The 20,377-nt window shown below is 42.2% G+C and overlaps 2 protein-coding genes across 2 annotated transcripts; both read right to left on the bottom strand.

The window, feature by feature from the left end:
• Positions 1 to 382: 382 nt before the first annotated feature.
• Positions 383 to 15,598, bottom strand: asgr1a (asialoglycoprotein receptor 1a). Its single transcript, XM_033609572.2, has 9 exons — positions 15,463 to 15,598; positions 12,607 to 12,746; positions 12,390 to 12,497; positions 11,361 to 11,459; positions 8,484 to 8,549; positions 7,974 to 8,066; positions 7,698 to 7,861; positions 940 to 1,049; positions 383 to 763 (listed from the first exon to the last, which is right to left on the bottom strand). Exons 2-9 carry the CDS (start codon positions 12,659 to 12,661, stop codon positions 607 to 609), a joined length of 852 nt encoding a protein of 283 aa, XP_033465463.1. The 5' UTR covers positions 12,662 to 12,746; positions 15,463 to 15,598; the 3' UTR covers positions 383 to 606.
• A 970-nt stretch (positions 15,599 to 16,568) lies between these two features.
• On the bottom strand, positions 16,569 to 20,377 carry cyb5d1 (cytochrome b5 domain containing 1). The gene is made up of 4 exons (XM_033609613.2): positions 20,162 to 20,377; positions 19,637 to 19,713; positions 19,325 to 19,543; positions 16,569 to 18,137 (listed from the first exon to the last, which is right to left on the bottom strand). Exons 1-4 carry the CDS (start codon positions 20,280 to 20,282, stop codon positions 17,907 to 17,909), a joined length of 648 nt encoding a protein of 215 aa, XP_033465504.1. The 5' UTR covers positions 20,283 to 20,377; the 3' UTR covers positions 16,569 to 17,906.

The following is a 20,377-nucleotide window of genomic DNA, read 5'->3' on the forward strand; positions in this document are numbered from 1 at the left end:
TTTTGTCATGTTGTTCTTGAGATATCGTGTTAACAAGACTGAGACAGATGCGTGGTCAAAGTGACCTTGACCTTTGACCAACCAAATCTATTTAGATCATCGTTGAGTCCAAGTGGTTGTTTGTGCCAAATTTGATGAAATTCCTTCAAGGCTTTCTTGGGATATTGCATTCATAAGTATGCAACAGATGGACGAATGAACAACCTGGAAACATAATATAATAAACATAATAAAACTGTAGCTGGAGTGTAAATGCAAAAAGTAGATTTATATGTTTTTTTCTTTAAATAAAATCTCACAATTTCATTTCATGCACTACAAAAATCTATTGCCCTTAAACAATACTATGACTTTCATCAGATTAATACTCTTTCTATACACATTAGACATAAAACAATACCATTTATTCTTATTTCAGAAAGTTTACAATGATGTCAGGTTGTATTTTATTATTACTGTCTTCTGAGCTTCCGGTGGCAGCTCATCAGTGATGAGCCCAATCTATGATGCGTTTCCTGTCACACACAAGTTTAAAACTGATGATCAGTTCAGATTATTTAGTGGTGTTTAGGTTACACCCGTATGAGTGGAGCTGGGTGGAGCTGTTTAGCCACGCATGCTGTGTGTCTGGCAGATATAGCGCATCTTGGTGGAGCAGTGCAGGTCGTTGAGGCGTCCATCGTTGTGCAGGTGAGCGCAGTCTTCGTCCCCTTCGCCCAAACCGTGATCTGCCCAGCTGTCAGGCTGACCGGGCAACCAGCGCCTGGAAACCACACAAACACACACAAGATGGTTCAAAGGAACTGAAATAAAAAAATAGATCAAAAGTAATTGAAGGAATACTCTGTTTTGTGACAGCACCCCAAATCCAAAATTAGAAACCCAAATGTGCAGAGTTTGTTAACATGATGAGTGAACCTGGAGGTCAACAGGATGTACCTGCGCTCTATGGTGTATGGCACCCAGTTCACCCACTCCCACCGCCCGGTTCTCCAGTCTGACAGGCCAACCCAGTAAAACAGAGGAACTGTACGTGCGGTCACATAATCCTGAACAGACAGACATTATCAGACGTGCATTCAAATATTTTCAGTAGTAACTCTTTAAAACTCACACGCACAGTCAGCAGGCTTCATCCTCTGGAGAACATGAATGACAGCACCATTTAATGACAATCTGTCTCATAGTCGTTGTGATATGTAACATTTGATATTAATGTTGTATTATTGACTTTTGGTTTCACACAGGAAGCAAAGAGCAGGTTCCTGGGTGAAAGTCCAGCATTTGTATGATCCATTAACCACCCCTCCCACCTGCCCTGTAGTGATTTTCTCACTCTTTATATCATGGCACAAAAGTCTACTTTTACTCAAAGATGAACTGATTAAGTTCAGGTGTCCAGGTGTTCCTGAGATATTGTGTTCATGAGAATGAGATGAATGAAGTCACAGTGACCTTGACCTTTGACCTGTGACCATCAAATTCTAATTGTGACGACCCTCTCTGCCCTGCCTGCCTTGTTGTGTTCTCCCTTGCAGGTAGCAGTGGGCGTGGCTGCGGGTAATCAGGGAAGTGGCAGCACCTGAGCTCAGTGAGCTTTTAAAAGCTCTGGCTGCTCACTGCTCTTTCTCTTCTCCTTCCTGAGGCAGCATTTGGTTTTGGGTTTGGTTTTATCTTAGTTTCTGCACCCTACAACATCACACACATACATTGTTTCACTCATGCCCTCACCTACACCACTGACTTTACTGATTGCAAACACCATGTTTAGTTAGGTTTTCTTTCTTATGTTTATTCTTTAGCAAATAAAATCCTTTAATTGGCTTTCCTTGTGTATGTGTCTCCCTCTTTGTCATGGCCGTGTGGCCCGGTTCGTGACAAGTGGGGGCTCGTCTGCTCAAATTTGATTGGTTTGAGGCCGTTGTTTGGTGCCCTTGTTGATCTGGGGTTTTGTTTGTTGGTGCATGGGGTTGGCTTAGACATAGACTATAGTGATAGTGATGTCTATTGTGCCTTGTGCTTGGGAGATGCATTTTGAATAGGAAAGTTCATTTTGGGTTTTTTTTGGTTTGGTTGTTGTTTCAGTTAAGAGGAGTTTGGTCCTGTGCTCAGTGTGTTGACTGAGAGGGCAGGTGTGGGCTATCAGCAGTGTGGCAGGGTAGTGGCTAGTGTATTGAGTGTTGTTTTTGTGGAGTTTCCCTTGATAGGTATAGTAATGTGGTCCTTTTGGGCTCGTTGGTTTGTTTTTTTAGTTTGTTGTTTTTGTGTGGTGTGCAGGTAGAGCAGTTGTCTCGGGGACACATCCATAGCTGTTGGGTGTGTAACCAGCTTGGCTGGGGGCTTTGCCAGGCTACTGGTTTGAGTGTTTAAATATCCCACCGCTAATCTGCATGAAGACTAGGGTTCAGTGAGATTAGGTAAGTTTGGTATAGGCAGTCTTGATAGAGGGGAACTTCACATTAACTTGGGGGGACACTAGTAGTGTCTCTTTGGTGCACTAGTTGGCCTGGGCAGCACTGTGTGTGGCTCTGTTGTCCTGTTTTCTTTTGCTGGGCTTAAGACAGTGTTTACTGTAGGATGGCAGGGATAGAAGAATTTCTTGCTGCCCCAAATGAGGGTTTTTTGGATCGATGCACTAAGGATCAGCTGACGAAAATTGCAGAGGAGTCTGAAGTTGATCTGAGTGATCTTAGTGACAAACGTAAGGACAGTATGAAGGCTATGCTGAAGCTGCAGTTAGTTGAGAAAGGGGTGTTGGGTGCAAAGAAAGAAGGACTTGGTCAGGCACTAGCAGCACAGTCACTTTCAGTTCCAGTGGGAAGTTTGACCTTTGAGCAGCAAAAGGAGTTGCTTTTGTTACAGTTGTCTCATGAGAAGGAGAGGCAGAAGGCTGAGACAGAAAGGTATAGATTGGAGGTGGAAAAGCAGGTCGAAATTGAACGGTTGCGGCTTGAGACAGAGCAGGCAAAGATAGCGCTGCAGACTGCTAGGTTGGGTTTAGTCAGAGATGGTAAGCTTTCTGAGGATGTCTTGCACGGCGAGGAAGGTTCATCTTCGCTCCCTAGGGCTCCTGATGTTGTGAGGAATTTGCGGCTTTTGCCGAAGTTCAATGAGAAGGATCCAGATGTTTTTTTCTCTCTGTTTGAGCGGGTTGCACAGGCAGGGGGTTGGTCAGACTCTGACCAAATTTTGTTGTTGCAGTGTGTGTTGTCTGGGAAGGCACAGGAGGCTTATGCATCTTTAAGTAATGACAATCTTACTTATAAGTCAGTCGAGACTGCTGTACTAAAGGCGTATGAGTTAGTCCCGGAAGCCTATCGCCAGCGTTTTAGGACGTGGGAAAAAAGGGCTAACCAGTCGCATATGGAGTTTGCGAGGGAGCTGACTACTCATTTCAATCATTGGTGTATGTCTTCTGATGTTGGAGATTTTGACAGCTTGTGTGATTTGATCATCTTGGAGCAGTTTAAGAACTCTCTGCCCAGTCGGGTGGCTACACATCTTACTGAGCGTAAGGTTAAGACTGCGGCTGAGGCTGCGAAACTAGCAGATGAATATGTCCTCATTCATAAAAGCCAGTCGGGTGAGCCTGTGCAGGAGCCTGTGAGGCACAAGGATGCTGGTGGTAGGTCGCCTGTTCGCTTTGGGGGTTCTTCGGGTAAGGGGGCCCGGGGAACACCAGGAAAAGGAGAGAATTTGTGCCATTACTGCCATGAGCCAGGCCACTGGAAGTTAGACTGCCCAATACTTAGGGCTAGGAAGCAGCACGTAGGAAGCGGCCGTGTAAAACCCGCTGCCCTGGCTGCAAGTGTTCCTGGTCCTGTGGATGTGGTAGTGTGTCAAGGTGGGAAGGCAGAATTTGGTGTGGCTGACGACCCCAGTGAGTCCTATAGGCCTTTTGTCTCTGATGGGTTTGTCACACAGGCTGGTAGTAATACTAAGGTTCCCGTTAAGATCTTGAGGGATACCAGTGCTGTTAATTCTTATATTGTGGAATCTGTTTTGCCGTTTTCAGAGAAAACTGATACTGGGGATAAGATCCTTATGCGAGGAATGGGGTTGGGGTTGGTGCCTGTCCCATTACATAAGATGACCTTAGACTGTGGCTTGGTGCAAGGCGAGGTGCCTATTGCTGTGAGACCAGCATTACCAGTTGAAGGGATTGATATCATTCTGGGTAATGATTTGGCTGGCAGTCGTGTCTGGGCAAGTGAGCCACCACCTCCAGTGGTCACTGCTTCTCCTTTGAGTTCAGAGCAGTCTGATGAAAGTGCTGTGTGTTTTCCTGAAGTTTTTCCGGCATGTGCGATTACACGGGCGATGAGTCGGGCTGAGTCGAAGGAAGGGGAAGGGGAGGTGGAGACTGTGTTGCCATGTTTGCCTGATTTCCCTTTGTCTGTGTCTCACAGTGACCTGCGGAGTGAGCAGAGAGCTGACCCATCTTTGGAAGAGCTGTTTGGGTCTGTGCTGTCAGCCAGTGAGATGAAAAATGTTGCCAGTGGTTACTTTATTCAGGATGGTATTTTGCTGAGGAAGTGGTTGCCCCATGGTGAGGATTTTGTTGGTGACCCCATTTTTCAAATGGTAGTTCCATCCAAGTTGCGTAGCCATGTGTTGGAGCTTGCTCATGACAGGTCGGGGCACTGTGGGGTCCGGAAGACCTATGATAAGATTTTACGCCCTTTTTTTTGGCCTCGATTGAAGAAAGATGTTTCTCTGCACATTAAGAACTGTGGTACTTGTCAGCTAACTGGTAAGCCGAACCAAGTCATTAAACCAGCTCCACTGCAGCCGATTCCAGCTGTTAGTCAACCATTTGAGTACTTAATCATTGATTGTGTGGGGCCACTGCCTCGTTCGAAGTCAGGGTGCCAGTACTTGCTAACTGTCATGTGTCAAAGCACCAGGTATCCAGCAGCTTATCCTTTGCGCACAATAACTGCAAGGTCTGTGGTTAAGGCTCTGTCACAATTTATATCTGTGTTTGGCATCCCCAGGGTGATCCAGAGTGACCAGGGATCTAACTTTTCTTCTCATCTGATAGCCCAAGTGTTGAAACTGTTAGGGATCAGGCATAATCAGTCAACAGCCTATCACGCTCAGAGTCAAGGGGCTCTGGAGCGTTTCCACCAAACTCTCAAGGCTCTTTTGCGGGCTTATTGTGTTGAACTGGTTGGGGACTGGGAGGAGGGGCTACCCTGGTTGCTTTTGGCTGCACGGGAGGTAGTGCAAGAAAGTACAGGGTTTAGCCCAAATGATTTAGTGTTTGGCCACACTGTGCGGGGTCCCCTGTCTCTGTTTAAGGATGGGTGGAAGGGGTCAGACCCACCCACCAACCTTATTGATTATGTAAATGGCTTTAAGCACCGTCTGTATTCTGCAGGGGAGTTGGCAAAACAAATGTTAGCTGCTTCACAAGCTAAAATGAAGAAAAAGTATGATCGTCAGGCTGAGGTTCGTGAGTTTAGTACTGGTGATCATGTTTTGGCTCTTTGTCCGCTGGTTAGTTCTCCCTTCCAGGCCAAGTTTTCTGGTCCATATACAGTGGTTAAACGGGTCTCAGACCAGAATTATTTGATTTCAACTCCAGGCCGTAGGAAGCCTGAGAAACTGTTCCATGTAAATCTGTTGGAACCCTATTATGCTCACTCTTCTAGTCCACCCAGTGCTGTCCAGCAAGAGTCAATGGCGGGGAGTCCTGCCTTGGTAGCTGGCACAGTTGGAGAGTTTTCTGATGAGGGTGGGGGCGAGGCTGTTTTTGAGCCTGATGAGGAGTTGTTGTCTGGTCGGCTGAAAAATTCAGAGACCCTCAAGAACTTAAAGGGTCAGTTCAGCCATTTGCCAGCAGCACAGGCTGTGGAGTTTGAAGAGCTTATTTTTAAGTATCCTGGTCTGTTCGGTGACGTGCCCTCCCGTACTGATTGGGCTGAGCACGATATTGATGTGGGTGATGCACAGCCTATCCGTCAGCATTTCTATAGAGTTTCTCCTGAGAAGCGTAAATATTTAGATGCTGAGGTGAAGTATATGGTTGATAATGACATTGCAGTGCCTTCTCTGTCAAGCTGGGCTTCTCCATGTTTGTTGGTGCCTAAAAGTGACAACACGCCCAGGTTTTGTTCGGATTTCCGAAAGGTTAACAAGGTGACGAAGCCAGATTCTTTTCCGTTGCCTCGAATGGAGGATTGTGTAGACCAGGTGGGTGCTGCTAGGTATGTCAACAAGTTTGATCTGTTGCAGGGTTACTGGCAGGTGCCCTTGTCCAAAAGAGCACAGGAAGTGGCAGCTTTCATTACTCCATCTGGGCTGTACTCCTATAAAGTGATGCCATTTGGGTTGAGAAATGCACCGGCAACTTTTCAGCGTTTGATGAACCGTGTGGTGGCTGGCTGGTTGTGCAGTTTACTTGGATGATTTAGTTGTCTACAGTGATACCTGGTTTTCTCACATGCAGCGGGTGAGAGCTCTGTTTGACTGGTTGGCAGAGGCAAAGCTCACAATTAATCTGACTAAGTGTGAGTTTGCTCGTGCAACTGTGACTTACTTGGGTCGGGTGGTTGGACAGGGGCGGGTGGCTCCTGTGCATGCTAAAGTGTTGGCAGTTGAGCAGTTTCCGCAGCCTACCACTAAAAAAGAACTCATGAGATTTCTTGGGATGGTGGGTTATTACAGGTGTTTCTGTAAGAATTTTTCTACTGTTGTGGCACCGTTAACTGACTTGCTGAAGGCCAGGGCTCAGTTTGTGTGGTCGCCAAAGTGCCAGGAAGCTTTTGGCAATGTGAAGTCTATTTTGTGTGCAGCACCAGTGCTGGCTGCACCCCGTTTTGACCAGCCTTTTGTCTTACAGGTGGATGCGAGCCATGTAGGAGCAGGGGCTGTGTTGATGCAAGCCGATGAGCAGGGAGTTGACAGAGTAGTCAGTTTCTTTTCTAAAAAAATTAATTGACATCAGTTAAATTACTCAGTGGTTGAAAAGGAAGCCCTTGCTTTGATCTGGGCCCTGCCAATTTATCCTCGTGTCCAAGTAGCCGTTTGTGCCAATTTTGAGGAAATTCCCTAAAGGTGTTTTTGAAAAATCGCATTCATGAGAATAAGATGGCCACAAGGGCACAGTGACGTTTGGCCACCAAATTCTAATCAGTGTATCCTAAAGTCCAAGGGGACGTTTGTGCCAAATTTGAAGAAATTCCCTCAAGGTGTTGCTGAGATATTGTGTTCACGAGAATGAGATGAACGAGGTGACAGTGACCTTGACTTTTGACCTATGACCACCAAATTCTACTTAATTCATCCTTGCAATCAAGAGGACGTTTGTGCCAAATTTGAAGAAATTCCCTCAAGGTGTTGCTGAGATATTGTGTTCACGAGAATGAGACGAACGTGGCCACTGTGACCTTTGTCCTGTGACCATGAAAATCTAATCAGTTCATTGTTAAGTCCAAGAGGCTGTTTGTGTCAAAGTGGAGGAAAATTCCTCAAAGTGTTTTTTAGATACTGTGTTAACAAGAATTGGAGAGATGGACAACCTAAGAACGTAACGCCTCCGGCCTGTCGCTGGTGCAGAGACATAAAAACAGAGAGGTGTACTCGTCTGCTGCAGAGCTGTGTTCACCATGTAGGAGCTGCCTGCATCTCTGGATACAGATGAGTCCAAACAACATCACACTTTAGACAGACAGACAGACAGACAGACTCACCCAGGCCTTGTCATCGTGGAGTATGAGCAGGTGAGCTTGATGTTGTTCACACCAGACTCTGGACTCGTTCCAGGACAGAGCCAAACTGCTGAAGAAATAACAGTTGAAGTCAAACTGATCCCAGCCCAGAGGACAACATCCGTCCTTTGCTGTGCCTGCTGTGCCTGAGGGACAGACAGACAGAGAGACAGACAGACAGGTACACAGGTACACAGGTGTGAGTATCTGCCTGTCTGTAAATGTGTACTAAATATATATCACTGTGTGTGTATGTACTGTTGTTGATGATGCGTTCGAGGGAACATTTGAGCGACAAGACGCTCTTGCTGAGAGAGTCCAAGACCGACAGCTGCTTCAAGGCCTCTGACACTGAACACACACAGTAAATACAGTGTTTAAACACGCACAATGCATCAGCATGAACGCACTTAAGATACATTTAAGGATTTACAGTGTTATTTTATCGTATGAATCAGTTACCAATACAACAACGACCGGTACCTTTGGGCACTTAAATTAAGGTAAAGAAAAATAAAACAAGACTAAGTAGAACAGGTCAAGCAGAAACCTTCGAGGCTGAAACATGAAGCCAAAAACTGCATTTTATTATTATTTTAAGGTTTAAAGTGACATCATTTCCTCCAAACTTCAGTGAAATGCTTTCTATCCAAATCACTCTCTTGTTCCTGAAAGTGTTGTTAGAACCAGATTCATGTAAGTCACCGGCTGTACTGTGATTATTAATAGTAGGAGTCCAGAGAGTGGACGTTGAGCAGTCAGACAGACCTGAGGCCAGCTGGTCTTTGTTGTTCTCCACAGCAAACTTCAGCCGCTGAGCTTCTTCAGCTGTCTCTGGAATGAAGGACAGGAAACTGAAGTATTTCGCTCGTTAGTTACACATCAGTTGACATTTCTATTGCTGTCATCTCTTTGTGCTTAACTTAGACGTAAACTACCTTATCCTCTACTCTTTAAATGACTGTTGAACTCCTTTTATCACACTTAGACTAATACTTAAAGGTCCAGTGAGTCAGATTTAGGAAGATTTAGTGGCATCTAGTGGTGAGATAACAGATTACAACCAGCTGCAATTTCTCCTGGTTAGAATTCCTTCAGTGTTCATTGTTCAGGAGCTGAGTTATCCTCAGAGGCCTCTTCCTCTCAGAAACAAACAGATTTAAACCAGGAAAAACACTGAATAAAACATTCATGTTACAAAATCTGTGTTTTTTGACGTGGCCGATATGAAAACATGAATCTGTACGAAGCTTTATCTAGAGCCAGTATTTGGTTTGTCCATTTTGGGCTACTGTAGAAACATCCCAGTGCAACATGGTGATCTCTGTAGACAAGGACCTGCTCCCAGGGATGGGCAGTATTTCTATTACTTGTATTTAAAATACGTATTTCAGTTACATTTGAGTATTTTGTAATTTGTATTTGATAAGGCCGATAAAAAGCAAATGTAATTTGTAACAAAATACTTTTGAGTGGAGTATTTTTTTCTATTTAAAATACTCAAAATACTTTCTCCATGAATCAAAAAACACAAATAATAGGCTACACATTCTTATAATATTGGATGTAACAATATTTTTTACTTACATATATATATATATATATTTGTAGCTATATGTTTTTTGAAACTTGGGCCATTCAATGTGCCCTTCAATGACCTAGTGGTCTGTTTTACTGGACTGTGCATGACATAGGAAATTGTATGTTGTTGTGGTTGATGCTTGGGATGAGTCTGCTACAAATGAATTGCCTCACGTGGGATCAATAAAGTGTCTGAATCTAAATCTGAATCAATAAATAATATTTTAGGGTAGCCTACAGCCCAAACCTGAATACTCACACTGTGAGAAAATAAGTGCAAATTTGCAATAGCTGCAACCAAATTTGCTACTATCACGCCATTAATAGATGAATCATGGTTGTTCTTTCTGGCATAGTTACTTGTGGTTTCTAATTGCAGCATGTAAATTCTGAGCATTTTTGGTCAAGGACTTTTTGAGTTATTCACAAAAAGATTTGAATCAGTTAGTATAGCGCCACCTATGGACGAATTGTGGGCATTCTTTCTGGCATAGTTACTCATGGTCTCTAGTTGCAGTATGCAAATTTTGAGCATTTTTGGTCAAGGACTTTTTGAGTTATTCACGAAAAGCTTTGCGGACCAACCGACCAACCAACCAACCAACCAACCGACCAACAGAGTGACCTATAGAGCTGCGGGTCGCTGCTAAAAAGAGAAAGAAAAAAAGTATTTTCTGTATTTGAAAATACAAAATACATGCATTTTATTTTGATACATTTATTTGAGGGGTATTTTGTGTTTTGTATCAAAATACATTTTGATGTATTTTTGCCCATCTCTGCCTGCTCCCTATGTAGATATAAACGTCTAATTCTAAGGTAACATGAACACTAACATTCTTATTTCAATGTTTCTCATAGAACTGTTAGTATGATATCCTACAAATTTGTGTCCCATGCACAAATTATGTTATGTCCTTACATACAGTTACGTAATCAACGTAGGTTATTTTAAGGCTCTGAACATGTGACTTCAGGGCTAAAGGCCTTTGCACACAGTCTGAAACTTTCATCTGTCATTAAAGTTTTTGGAACAGGTTCAATTTTCGGCGTTTTTCATATCTGTCAGAGCCTTTAGAGACGTTTGACCAAGAATAAGTGAAGAAAATGTGGCGGTTGGACACAGCTGAGATAAGACAGAGGAACGGGTTGCACAGAATCACTTCATAACTGAGACAGCTACTTTCAACAGGTCAGATAGTAATATTCAGGTGGATGATGATGAGGAGGAGGAGGATGTGGACCGCACACAGAATGTGGAGGACAGCTCCGCCCCTTCCTGCAGCTGTGGTGCCGAATGAAAGACAGGGAGGGAGTGATGACTGTCAGTTAGGTAACTCCAGTGGAGAGAGGCAAAGGAGGAAATGTGTCTCTTCATTTTGTCATGTGTTGCAAATTTTCGCATCAAATTCAACAATAAAATGCATTGGAATCAGTGTGAAAGGTTTATGTATGTAAAAAAATGTTTTTCGGATGACTGATTTAAAATATGCATCCAAAAAAACCCTGACTCAGTGTGCAAAAGCCTTAAGTCGCACGCGAAAGTCTGTTTTTTTGTGACCCATCCACCATCCCAACCTGCCTCCTTGCAAGTGCTTGGGACCACTTCCTCATTTACTGCCATCAACACATTGGTCACGTGATCGCAGATATTTCAAAATACATGGGATATGTACGAATTTGGATGCATTGCTTTTCATAGGAAAACATACGTAAAATTTGTGGGAATAGCCTGATTATTTTCAGGTGATTATACAGTGAAGAAAACAGACTTAATTTGGTTTCTCTTAATAACCCAGACTTTATAATTTTTTACTTTGTACTCTGTCAGTCTGACATAAAAAGAAACCTTACCTTGAGTACTTTTATTCATTTTATTTTCTCTTTCTGTCAGAAGTTGGGTTCTCTACCTGAGCTCATGAAAAATTTTCTTTAACTTTTCCTACCCTGAGCATGCAGGACTCACTATACGGGGCTAAAACAGCAATACACTCCATCCTGCATTTTATTTTTAAATCATAAGACATGAGTGTGTGATCACCGCAGTGTGTGTGATTGGGTTACCTTGAGCATGCTGCAGTGAGGCATTCAGTGATTGGATGACGCTGGTCAGGTTGGAAACGCTCTTCTCCATCGCCCTTAGACGATTTGACGTATTTGTGTCTGATTACAAACACGCACACAAAGACAGCAGTAACTACAAGAGTGTAAAACACCACATTTATGAAATAAGAAAATAAAACATTGTCAGATCAAATCAAATACTGTATTACTGTATTTTTGGGGCATTTTATAGTTCTAAGCCCCCCTCTCTGTTGTGTCCGCACCACAAGAACTAGGAATGATCATAGTTCTCAGAACGCTGTCTTGACAGACTTTTTTTAGCTCCTATTTCCCAACACAAGAGGAACCATTAATGATGTAAGTGTACAGTGACTGGTAGAACATGTGAGCAGATGTGGCACTGGCAACCTCCATTTTATTTTTTTATTTTTGCCATGTAAACATCAGACAACACAAAACACAAACAGCTCGCAATAAAACAAACCGAATCAAGCATTGACAAATGGAATGGCAGTGAAGTCCAGGCTTCACTGAGCAGATATGTGATGGTGGAAATACGACGCCTTTTTGATTCGTCTAAGTAGAAGTGACAGTGCTATACCAACTAATGGCCAGCTCACAGTACGTCACTTCAGCGTTTGTTGGTGGTGTGAATGCAAACAGAAAAAAGGACTTGGAGGTCTGTAGTTCTTGGGGAAGCTCTCCAGAACTTCTGGGTCCAAAAAGGCGTAATGTCTGAATAATCTGAAGACCATCAAAACTAGGCTAGTTAGCAGTTTTTAGCTAGTTCAGTTTTTTCTACATTGTGATTATATTTAGCTGCTGCCTTATTTATGGGGTATAAAACAAACTCAAACATGTTTGTGCATCAAAATTGATCTGTAAATGACAGGAAACTGATTGTAGAAGGTAAACTAATTAGCTTTAGCGATGGAAGGAGAGGGTGGTCCTCACAAGTGACCATGAAGTCAGTGGACCCCACAATGTCTGTGAGTGTTTGTGTGTGTGTGTTAATGTGAGTGTGCTCACTGCTGGCTCCCAGTGCTATGATCAGAATCAGGATGACCACAGCTGTCAGGGCAGGAAACAGCCAGCGTTTGAACCTGGATAGACCTGAGAGAGAGCCAGGAGGAACGTCTGACAGACAAACAGATGAACGAACAGACAGACAAACAGAAAGACAGTTCATCAGCTGTTTATGGTGTGATATAGCAGTGATCATATTTGCAGTTGATAAGACAGATACCTTTGACCCAGAGGGCGCTGTTGTCCTGGTCCTTGTCATATTGGTAGTCCATCATGTTGATGTCTCTCTGTCTGTTGTCCTTTAAGATGAAGACAATAAGTCTGACAGTCCAAGCTCTGTCTCCCTGAACACCAACCAAACTACAGGCAGGAATTAGACTTAATAATCTGAAATCAAAGTCAGTTTGGAGTTTTCTACATGAGCTGATTGAATACTGTGTTCAAATGAAACTCGTTTGCTCGTGGTTATCACATGGCACATCATGGTGCACCTGGTGCTGAAGTGGTTAAGCTAGTGAGCTTGTAACTTTTATTTTTATTTCTTTTAAGTTTATTTATTTGTTTTTTTCCTTTGTTCATTTTCTGGCGATTTTTAAGGAAAACATGCCGTTATTGTTGGATTTACAAATTTCTGACAGTCCTTGAACACATTGTGTTCATGACAAAATCTGGCAAAAAAAAGTCAAGAGTCAGGGATTATAATATAATACACAAAATTAGAGTAGTTACTGAGGAACTAATGAGTATCCAATCCATTTTATTTATAAAGCACAATTTAAATAAACACAAAGGTTTCCAAAGTGCGGAACTAAGCTACACAAAATTAGAGTAGTTACTGGGGAACTAATGAGGAACTAATGAGGAACTAACTATTAGTTAATGGTCAGTTCTTCATTAACTCATGACCAAATTTCATAGAGGGGTTAATCACGACTTAATGATTAGTGAACTAGTTACTTCATCAGTACAGAATCATTACTCAATAACCCGTCCATTAGTTAACCTTTTTATGTCCTAAAGTAAAGTGATACATAATGAGTAGTCTTTCATTACTTCATCATCATCTTTACAATTAGTTCCTTAACAAATAAAATCACAGACAGCAGGATTCTTGAGAAGAGTTTTATTCATTATTTTCAGGTCACATACACATTAATATGACCATCTATGTTATTCTGTACAAGGTGCTGACACACCAAACCGACATCAAAGAACTAGGGGCAGCAAAAGCCAGCTGTTGTGTCGTCTACGTCGCCTCACGTCACCCTGTGTCAGTTGCATTTGAACACACTACAAAGACTACACCCAACGCTTGAAACTGTTACTCATTTATTTTGGCGAACAATACTGAAAAAGAATTTAAGCTGTTTTGGAGGGATGTGCTGTTTGGACTTTTTGACTTTAACAGAAATACGGCAAAACCCGTTGAAAGATTTATTATTAATCTCATCTTACTTTGGCAAGATTTCACATTCACAAATGTAAGTTTACACATAGAAAACCTTCTTTTGTTGCTTTCGTTACATCGATTCCATTAAATTTTCCCTTAATCAAAAGGCAATCAAAACCATTAATATTTGTGATCATTTTAATGTTTTCTTGTAAACTCTTATCCCCGTGGCATATGTGATATATGACATATATGTGTAATGTTGAAGATCTGCATTCTATAAACTTCCTGTCTTAAATAAAGTTGTGGGGGAAAAAAAGAAGACTACATCCGACGGCCAAGTAGCACGTACGTTCTGCGCCTGCGTGAAAGTAAATAATGCAAAAAGGGAAACCGGAAGTCCGATGAATGCATGAGATCAACAAAGTAGCGCGGAGTGAGAGAGTGGTACATCCTGTCAGCCGAGGGGTTTCCTATCTGTGCAGCCGAGCACTGCAGCACCTCCACGGACTATTACATCCAGACGGTCCCGGTGTTTCCTCCGCAGGCTCCACTTCACTCAGCTGCCCGATAAACCCGCTGCTTCTTCCCAAGTCATTGGGAACTTCTAACTAATAGTTAGTTCCTCATTAGTTCCTCAGTAACTACTCTAATTGTGTGTACCTTATTGTAAAGTGTTACCAATAATAATAATAATAATAATGATAATAATAATGATGATAATAATAATAATAATAATTATAATTTGCACTGTAAAAATGTAATCATACACAGAATAATTGTAAAAATAAAATAAAGGACATCTGCTTGGATTACCATGTCAAGCTGACAAAATGTAAAAAAAAAACAACAAAAAAACAATTTGCAGTATATTTTATTATTTTCTTGAAATGACAAGATCATTATCTCATCATTTAAAAATAACTACAGCAGCTGGATATGAATCCATATGTTCTGAACTGGACTACAGAAGGTGTAAGGGCCTGAAGCAGTTGGCAGTGGTAAAAATAAAAATAAAAATAAATGACTGCATACTGAAAATGAACTGAAAACGAACATTGAAAGGGAAAAGGACAGTTAGGACAAATACATGATATATAAGAGTTCAAAAAGTTGTAGTTAGTAATGTTGGAGGATGCCTCGGGAAAATTAAAAGCTTTCAGTTATAATGTACTTCATACAGTTTAGATAAGATCATTACAAATGGTGGCCTAATTTTGTTTTAAGATATGTGAATTAAAATGAGAATTCAAATTGACTTGTAGCCTATATTTTATAAGGGCTGACAAGTTTTTCTTTTTTTTTCTTTTTTTAAACTGACAGATGATTTGAAAACAAACCTCTAGCTGTATGGTATTTTGTTTTATATGATATGACTGAGCACAAGTGGCCCTACCTTAACAATTCTGTCTATACAGTGTTCATAGTAAAGAAAGATTTTTGTTTCAAATCAAAGGATAGATTGCTGTAGAATATAAATCTACTTTACAACAGGTTTAGAGTCACCATGAAACAAGAAATGCAATTTTAAAAGGAGTTTGGTTCACTTAGCATAGTAATCAAGATAGCGAGTCTGGTGGTACAACAACATATGTGCAATACAAAAACTAACAAACAAACATCTGTTAAAACTTTATATCAGGTGTCTCTGAAAGAAGGAATCAGACAAACGACAAACTGACTCACCTTGTTGAAGTCTCTGCAGAAACAGTCCAGAGGACTCCAGAAACAAGAAACTCTGAAACGCTCCTCCTCCCATCGATCAACAAACTGTATTAAACTGCTCAGTCATCACTTCTAAAACAAATCTGGATCCAGTCCAACATTTCATAACATTTCTCCGATGTTATACATTTTTACTTTTTTTCTGTTTCCAATGAATCCTCCCAAGATTCAACATAAGTCAGAACTTCCCTTTTTATTGTTACAGATTGTTCCGGCAGGAAAACTGATCACCAGTCGACACTTCCTCAAAATAATGTTTACACGAAGGTTCAAATCAAACTCTGTAGGAATACACTCCTTTAACCTTTGACACCATGCAACCACCCTCACTGTTAGGCTGTGTGTCAGCATAGTGTTTTTCTCTGGCAGAAAAACATTGGCACGGCGCTGGGGAGCACTTCATCTCATCCTGTCAGTGCTTTTCTCTGAGCTTACAATACGTACGGCGAGAAAAGTACAACACAAACCAACAACATTCAGTGTCTGACTTATTCTTCTTCTATGGTCCAGGGCTTCTCTGTCTTTGTTGTCATAGTTTCTGACTGACATAGATAGACAGAAGCTGATTCATATAGTGGCTGCAGAAAAAAATTTTAAGCACTGAAAAAAGAAGCTGGGTGAAGCGCTTTTTGTCTAGGCGGCCACAGACAGTCTCTCCTCATTAGAAACAACTGGAAAAAGACATCGGCGCTGAGAAACAATCCTCATGAACAAAGTTGCTTATACAACTTACATGTATCTGTCAGTGAAATATTTAATTATTTGTTTTCTAAGTTTGTGCTTTACTTTTCAGACCGAGATGCTGTATTTAGCTTAACGCTAACATCAGCACGCTAACATGCTCACAATTACAATGCTAACATGTTAAAAGAGGATTGTACTTCAATTACGTAGTCTCACGAGGGACAGAATAAAAATGAGCACATGCTCGACTGTGCAGGAAGCTGATTACGACCACTTACACCCTCTACTGGCCAAAGTGATAATGACAGGAGCAGAGGAGGATGTGACGTAAAAAGCATCAAAGTTTGTGTAATGTTGTATAAAGATCAAAGTCCCCAGGAGACTGGTGTTTGTGCTCCCTTTAATATTAAACAGGTAAAATGTTAGCTTAGCATGTTAGGCTGCTAGCATCAGTTAACAGTGCTGGACAATGAGTCCCAAGGGACCGTACACATGCCATGTCTTTAACCGCCTGGAAAACACAAAGTTGGGCACTGGATGCTACTATGCTTTCTGGAGGTAGTTGACAGGTGAGACGCTCTGACAGCTCTGCACTAACATGATCAACCTCTCCTCCATATTTATCACACACTGATATTTACTGAAGAAGGAAAGGGATCTGTCAGCTGTGATTGGTTGGTCCTCATCACATGACATGCTGTGTGCACTGCTGTATTCCAAAAGTTGAACTCTGTTTATCTCAGGGCACAACCCCTGAAAAATAGGCGCTCAGGAAACTGTGCGTGCTGCTCTGGCGTTGCTCAGGCGTTTGAGCGCATCTTTCGCGTGCAACGGCCACTTAAACCCAGAAATGAGTCATCACGTTATAACTTCCTGTTCACTCATCTCAAAGTCAGTGTGTTCTTTTGAAGGTCTGTGGTTAACACAAGCTGAGGAGACTTTCACATTCTGTAGGACATAAAATACATCAGTAAATAACCCACTGTGAAAAAGACGGTGGCTACAGAACGTCATCACGCTGATCACAGCTTTACAGCCTCATTGTGGTGGTGACGTTAAAATATCCGACCATGGTGTAGTTTATAGCCTAATGTTAGCTTTTTTACTTCTGTTAGGCTTCAAGAATCATAAAGTGGAATTATCTTGAGATTAAGCTACTGAACAAAACGTGTAAGGATCATACACACTTGCATGTGATAATCCCACTGGCTTTCTGACAAGGGAACCAGGGCAACTACACAACAGAAAAACATTGTCCCTGCAGCGCTCTATTAGCAGTATGTACGGGAATGTCATTAGTTCTGCAGGTACTTGGTCGTAAACCAAACAATAGCACCTTGATGCATGCAACGTTAAAGCAACACTGGGGATGCAACCTAAAGTTATGTGCTTAAATTACATAGGTTAGGTTAGGAGGGCACTGCATTGTGAAGTCTGTACCCCAAGGCGCCTGGACACACTAAACTGACCTGATGATGGCGATAGGTAAAAAGTCAGAATTCATCCTGAGGCGAACATGAATGATAAACCACCTCATCACAATCCATCCAATAAAAAAAGTCTCAGATTAAAGTCCCATCTAGATCTTTGAGTCAACAGAATAAATCAGCCACATGTTTCTCATGAACATTTAATGTCCTGGTCATAATGCTCTCATGGTGACTCTTCTCTACACTGATCTGTTGTCACCTCCCAGCTGTCCTCCTTGATGAGGTCAGAGGTCAGCCCTCAGTGAGGTCATCGTTAAAGTGGAGGAGGATGGCGGGAGTGAAGAGGTCTCGGTCCAATCGCAGCTGTTGGAGCTCGAGGTCGTCGTCGGGGATGTTGTTCTCGCTGAGCGTCCGGCTCATGTCCAGGCTGGCTCCGGCATGTTTCCAGGTGTAGCTGCAGGCGTGGGAGTTGTAGCGCAGGTAACGCTGAAGGATCTCAGCCAGAGTCTCCTCTGAGCACACCTGAGGTACGACAGGACGTGAACATATTTTAGCTTTAGTCTCTCTCTAGATTAATGGTGTGTTTCCCTGCTGTGTTCAGGGTCCGTACGTGTATCCAACACTCTGACCAAGAGCAAAACATCTCAGCATCTCCAGGCCGACTGACATCATGTGTCCTCTGTATGTTCAGAGTCCCTGCTTACCACAATCAGGACCATGTCTCCACCTGAATCCTCATCAACGTATCCTCATAAAACAGTTTGTATGATATCTTATGAGTTAGCACCCCTACTGGTTAGGTTAGGTTTGGTGTAGGAAAGTAAAGTTACGTTGGCTGGTTAAGGAAAAGAAACATGGTTTGGCATTGTCAAATTATACACTTAACGTAAAGTTACATAGGATTAGGAAAAGAAACTGTTGAGGTCTTCACGCCATTTACTTAATGTAATATGGCGACATGTTGATGTATCTTAAAATAACTCAAGAGTTCACCTGCTTTCACACGGGACAGTTATGTACAGTAGGTTTAGGAAAATAATCGTGGTTTGCCGTCATCAAGTTAGGGTAGCATAAAGTTAGTTACCTGAAGTAAAGTCACGTAGGTTAGGTTTAGGAAAATAAAGTTACATAGATTACATTTAGAAAAAGAACGATGGTTAGGCGTTGACACGTTACGTACTTAAGGTAAATTTACGTACTTAACACTTGACATAAAGTTACATAAATCAGGTTTAGGAAAAGAATCATCGTTGGACAACATTGGACAAACTGTGTACTTAAAGTTAAGTTACGTACCTAAAAGAAAGTTACGTAGGTTAGGTTTACGAAAAGAATCATGGTTGGGCGTTGTCAAATTACACACTTCACATAAAGTTGCAGAGGTTTAGGAAAAGAAACATGTTTGGGTGTCTTCACAGTACGTACTTAGCGTAATGTGACGACATTACGATGTGTCTTAGAAATAACTCATGGGACACGAACACCAGTCTCCTCAAGAAAAGTCGTTCACCACCGTAACCTGCCTCTTTACATGAACTTTCGCTCTTTATACGACTTCCGTTTTTACTCGTCAGCGCATTGGTCACGTAATCACAGCCTTCAACGATTATGTGTATTATATACGAATTTTGGTGCATTACTGTTCGTATGTACGTTTGAACAGTAGCCAAGAACAGCCTGCTTTCATTTTCTGTTGGTTGAAAGTTCACCTGCAGGCGCTGCTCCTGTGATGTCAGCGTGTTGACGACTCGTATCCACCTGGTTTTAGCAGACAGCAGTCCCACCTCGTAGCGTTCATCCCTCCACCAGGGCTGGCCGATATCACTGGCCCAGTCGGAGCGAGGGCCGGCGGGGGGAACGTGCACAAAGCGGCCCCTGGGGGTGTAGTACCTCACGCAGTTAGTCACTGGGTCTACATATTTCAGCACCTGAAGACAGAAGACAGACAGACAGACACGTGTAGGTGAACCAGGAGCAGAGCTGAGAGCTGCTTTCTGATTGGTTGTTTGATTAATGCTCACATCTTTGGTTTCAGGGTCGAACCAGCAGCTGATGTCCTTTCCTGCACACTCCATGATGGGTAACAGCAGAGCGTCGCCTGCAGGAAACACAGGTTTCATATTTGTATGAAACATATTTATCTTGTCACTTTATTTTTAATTTTACTGCTGTTTTAACACAGATAGCCCCCCCCCCCCCACACACACACACACACATATGTCCCCATCATTGAAACAAGACTGAGTGTGGAAGCATAAGTTTCCTGTTGTATCTGGTTAAGGTGGAGCTCATTTTAACTGTAATATACTGTGTGTTGAGAGGTTTTATGAATAAAAAGGAATCATATTTTAAAAACTGATCACATGTTTTGGATGTTTAGAATAAAAGTAGTGCAGTAAAAAGTACAATATTTCTCTCTGGGATGCAGTAAAGTGAAAGGGGAAAGCAGTTTAAGTAATACTAATAGTAAAATAAAGCACTTCACGTTGTGGACTCTCTCTCACTGCTCTCATCTGACCGTTTGGCTTTGCTGTGATGATGCTCACCTTTGTGTTGCTCCATCAGCGGGGTCAGGTCACACACTTTGCCCAGAAATGACACCCACAGGTCGGCGGCGGTGTTGTGAGCAGCCACCTCAGCGGGGGTGAAGTACTTCTGTCTCTTCATCACTCACTGGGTCATGTTCACACACCCAGCTAACGCGGCGTTATTCCGGTATTTAAAGCAGACTGATTAAATGTGTCTCCCTTCAGTCCTGTCTG

This window comes from Epinephelus lanceolatus, chromosome 22, assembly GCF_041903045.1.
Source record: "Epinephelus lanceolatus isolate andai-2023 chromosome 22, ASM4190304v1, whole genome shotgun sequence".
Taxonomy (NCBI): domain Eukaryota; kingdom Metazoa; phylum Chordata; class Actinopteri; order Perciformes; family Serranidae; genus Epinephelus; species Epinephelus lanceolatus.

What these genes read in the sequence shown, in the direction of transcription:
- cyb5d1 (XM_033609613.2), bottom strand. Translation starts at nt 20,282, where the DNA reads ATGAAGAGACAGAAGTACTTCACCCCCGCTGAGGTGGCTGCTCACAAC. An exon ending in TCGACCCTGAAACCAAAGAT is followed by an intron (nt 19,544 to 19,636) that starts GTGAGCATTAAT and finishes TTCTGTCTTCAG; the next exon opens with GTGCTGAAATATGTAGACCC. An exon ending in CACAGGAGCAGCGCCTGCAG is followed by an intron (nt 18,138 to 19,324) that starts GTGAACTTTCAA and finishes GTCGTACCTCAG; the next exon opens with GTGTGCTCAGAGGAGACTCT.
- asgr1a (XM_033609572.2), bottom strand. Translation starts at nt 12,661, where the DNA reads ATGATGGACTACCAATATGACAAGGACCAGGACAACAGCGCCCTCTGG. An exon ending in CATAGCACTGGGAGCCAGCA is followed by an intron (nt 11,460 to 12,389) that starts GTGAGCACACTC and finishes GTTTGTAATCAG; the next exon opens with ACACAAATACGTCAAATCGT. An exon ending in CCATACACCATAGAGCGCAG is followed by an intron (nt 764 to 939) that starts GTACATCCTGTT and finishes TGTGGTTTCCAG; the next exon opens with GCGCTGGTTGCCCGGTCAGC.